Below are 4,316 nucleotides of genomic sequence, written 5' to 3'. Positions count from 1 at the left end.
CTTTGGGTGACTGTTCAGGCAGTAAGATGTCTCTGTCAATTCTAGAGTTTTGGAAGTTATTTACAATGCTCTTCCTGTTATTGTAGATAATATATATATATATATATATGTGTGTGTGTGTGTGTGTGTAATATATATATTATATATATCCTTCCAGAGTCTTTGATGGAGTTGAAGAATTTATAGTTATAATTATAGTTTTCCTTAGTTATGATAAAATACAAAGTAGATATAAATATTGTAATGGCAATTCTTGCTTGTTACCTGTTTTGTCATATGTAATTTTACTATGTTAAAGTTAAAACCTTCCTTTTCATTTAAATAGAAAATGGGAGGTGATATGAGATTTCCCTCTGTATGCTGTGATTACTATTAATGAATAAAGAACCTGTCTTTGGTCTGTGCAGGGACTAGAGGTAGTTGGGGAAAATTATATTGAATGCTGGGAGAAAGGAGGCAGGGTTAGGGAGAAGCCATGTAGCTCGGCCAGTGACAGATGCCAGAACTTTACCCAGTAAGCCACAGCTTCATGACAATACACAGATTAATAAAAATGGATTAAATTAACTTTTAAGAGTTAGCCAATAAGAAGCTAGAGCCAATAGACCAAGAAGAGTTTTAAATATTATAGTTTCTGTGTGATTATTTCAGGTCTGAATGGCTGGGAAATGAACAAGCAGCCTCCTCCAACATCATAATGTAGCTTTCATCAAATTCATTGACTAGTTTTTTTAATAAATTGATTTATGAAATACATAAGCAATCAGTAAACATCTGATGAACAGTAAATGAATTGATTCTACACTGGATATTCTAGCCACTGTCAGTGGATGAATAGCTCACATGAATTTTTATAAGAAAGACCTAATACATTCATCAATACTTATAATGAGTTTACTTAAAAAGAAGGCAGGTTCAATTTGGAGGGCATCTCTTTGCTTAATTAAAATTACCAATACAATTACACAACCAAAGTCAAGAACAGATAAAACTTTGTTTAACATCATGTCTAGGTAATTATATATTTTCTTAAATATTTTTTTGCTGATCATGAGAACTGAATATAATCATTTTAAAGGAGTTATTCCCACAGAGCAAATCATATAGATTTTCTTTTCATGGGCAAACCAGAGGAAGGTTCATGGAAGCAAAAGAAGCATTGGGTTGCTGGCAATTGTGGTTAGGCAGAGGAAAAGGGAAGAGGGGGAAGATAGATAAAGAGTAGTTGAGCTGTGACTAGGGTCACAGTACAGTGTATGCTTGCGTGGAGTGTCACAACGAAGCCGTGTGTGTACAATGACAATGATGGTAATGCAACAACACATATACAGGTGCAAGTGTGTATTCTTCTGTGAAGTCCTCCTCATCATCAAGAGAAATCTACTGATAGGCTTCCTGATATTGAAACAGTGTTATCCAAGTCCTGGGGCATAAAGACTAGTCAGAGTCTCCTTTTGCTACTAGGTAGTTCTGGGACTTTGACCAAACAGTTAAGAAGGATAGTGATCATACAAAAAGGGATTGTTGAGAGTTGGAGTTTAATACCCCAAATGGTGGCAAAGAGTGCAAGCTCCCCATAGAGATGTTGTAATGACTGCTTTCATTTACTTATCAAGTTGTGTCATCTATGCAACACCCTGACAGTAGGTACACCCCTTCTATGTATCCTGTCACCAGAGACACATCTCCCGATGACTTTTCTGTCCATTTCTAATTTCCAGATTGTTTAACATTGATATACCCATTCCAGTTATTTGAAATCTAGTAATTAAGTCAGTAAAGTTATACCTACTTTTCCTTTATCAGAATGAATGACTCCCAGCCTATTTACCTAAAAGATACTGCGAGTCAATTGGATCTTTTCTGCTTGAATTTTTAACTTATTACTAAAACATGTTATTTGCATTTTTGTGGATGTACACTGCTCATATGATTAAATAAGGTTAATTAGCATTTTCATCTTCTTAAGCATTAATCACTTTATGTTTTATGAACTTTTGTGTTCTTATTTTCTTCTCATTCCATATATCTATCTCTCTATTCAGGGTCCTTCATCTGTTTTCTTTTTTTTTATTTTCTCCTGACCTCACCATTCCCCACTGATGATTTCTGTCTTACACTAGCCTTCTGTGAGATAGCTTTCTGGTTGAGTGAGAAATGTGATATTTGTCTTTTTGTATCTAGATTGTTGTACTTAACATGGGGACCTCCAATTCTATCCAAGTTGGGACTTGGGATCAACCTACCCCATGATCCAGCAATACCACTCTTGGGAGTATACCCAAGAGATGCCCTATAATACTACAAAAGCATTTGTTCAACTATGTTCATAGCAGCATTATTTGTAATAGCCAGAACCTGGAAGACTCTTAATTACCGAAATATAATAATTCCCTCTCAGGAAATATTTACTTGGGTCATGACAAATATTAAACATCAGTTCTTTTCATCTTAAATTAGGCTTAGCCAAAATTATCCTAATGGGAGTATAGGAAAAACAAAATAATTCACACCAAAGACTAAGTCTATTAAATTTGCAGATTGCAGGGGACCACTATTATAGACATGCATGTTCAACCAATTGCGCTTTGATCTCAACTTTTTGTCAATAAAGCATATTTTTTGTAATATTCGGAGAATTCAACTGTTCTAAGCTACAACATAGACTTACCTGAGCACTCCTATCAATACATTTAATGACAAGTATGTTCTTATTATGTGATTATTAAAAGTAGGCAGATTAATAAAATGGGAGAAAAATAACTTAGATTCAAATTTAACTTTTGAGCTATGTTCAAGAGATGAAACACATAAATATATCTGACCTGCCTAGGAAGATGACTGCATGATTCTGCATGTTCCTGAATCACAACTTTTTGATTTACACACACATGCAGAGAGAGATATACAGACACAGAAAGACAGAGACAGAGATAGATAGAGTGCAATAAATCGTGTTAAATTTCTTTAAGTATATAGCTGTAGAATTTTTTGAATGATTGAAATCTACAACCTAAATAAAGGCACCTATTTAGAAACTTGGAGGTACCTATTTAAATGCAAATAGCAGGGTTTTCTCTGTTTAGTGATGTCTATCAAGCAGACTATATGGGAGACATGACATTTCAGAAGTCCCATTGAGTTTCATCTATGATTATTTAGATATGATTATTGCACTACTAAATGTGATTCTCAGTTGACTGTAGAATGCATGGCATTAAGATACACATCATAGTTTATTTTCATCTTTTCATTTGGACTAACATTTCTACAGTTATGATTTAGTGCATGTGGATTCTTGCCAAAAGAATGATGGCACATCTACTTGGCTTGGGAAAAAAATTCTTCAACAGTGGAATGTCAAAAGAAGGATGAAGTTGGAGGGTAAAGACAACTTCATGAGATACCATTTCAATATTTGAAGTCAAAGAGTTTATTGTAGAGTTTGAAGCTGAGCAACTCAAGCATACACGGGGACTATAAACAGCACAGTATTTTTTTTTTTTTTAATTAGAGACAAAGCAATTTTCTAGGCATCCAAAGAAAGCAGAACATCAAACATGCCGCACGGCCTTTAAGTCACCGCACATGCAAACAAGGAGAGCATGGGGTTGAGTCCTAAGAAGCAAGATTGTTCACATAGTTTTCAATTTTAATGAATAGTTTTAACGAATTGCATTTAGAGGTGTGGTTTCTCCAGGTATATATAAATGGCCTTGTGCAGCTGAACTGACAGCATTGTCCTGCAACTGCAAACCAAACCTACCACTCCGGACATCATGAGCTACTACAGCAGCTACTACGGAGGCCTGGGCTATGGCTATGGAGGCTTTGGGGGTCTGGGCTATGGCTATGGAGGCTATGGCTGTGGATGTAATAACATCCGCAGACTGGGCTATGGCTGTGGTTGTGGAGGCTATGGATATGGCTCTGGTTACGGTGGCTATGGATTTGGCTCTGGCTTTGGAGGCTATGGATATGGCTGCTGCCGCCCTTCATGCTGTGGAGGGTATGGATTCTCCAGCTACTATTGAATAAATATTTGAATCTATAACCCATGGATTACTGTTCTGTGATGCCTTATTTTTTCTAAGCATCTTTACTCTGTGACCTGCATTCTTTGATTTTTCTCTATCCAGAATTTTACTTCCTTTTGTATTATTTGGTTTCCATAAATAGTGTGGAGCATAATAAATGAAGTCTGAATCTTGAGTGTTGATCTTCAGGGATCTATTTCTATACTGACTGGGATGTTATTGTATTCTCACAACTTTAATAAGAAACTTTTTCCTGACACAGTTCATTTGCCTTAACCT

General features: G+C 35.8%; 1 protein-coding gene across 2 annotated transcripts; it reads left to right on the top strand.

Annotated features, from left to right (window-relative positions):
- Positions 1-3,779: 3,779 nt before the first annotated feature.
- LOC101999834 (keratin-associated protein 19-3-like) lies at positions 3,780-4,034 on the top strand. Of its 2 annotated transcripts, XM_026783816.1 has the most exons (2): positions 3,780-3,915; positions 3,970-4,034. In XM_026783816.1, exons 1-2 carry the CDS (start codon positions 3,780-3,782, stop codon positions 4,032-4,034), a joined length of 201 nt encoding a protein of 66 aa, XP_026639617.1. The 2 variants fall into 2 exon arrangements, with proteins under 2 accessions (XP_026639617.1, XP_005345418.1); XM_005345361.1 differs by having other exon boundaries at positions 3,780-4,034.
- The last annotated feature ends 282 nt before the right edge of the window (positions 4,035-4,316 follow it).

Source organism: Microtus ochrogaster, chromosome 2 (genome assembly GCF_000317375.1).
Source record: "Microtus ochrogaster isolate Prairie Vole_2 chromosome 2, MicOch1.0, whole genome shotgun sequence".
Classification (NCBI taxonomy): domain Eukaryota; kingdom Metazoa; phylum Chordata; class Mammalia; order Rodentia; family Cricetidae; genus Microtus; species Microtus ochrogaster.
This window is presented reverse-complemented; position numbering and strand designations above follow the sequence as displayed.

Excerpts from the sequence above, each read along its gene's own strand:
- LOC101999834 (XM_005345361.1), top strand. The coding sequence starts at position 3,780 with ATGAGCTACTACAGCAGCTACTACGGAGGCCTGGGCTATGGCTATGGA.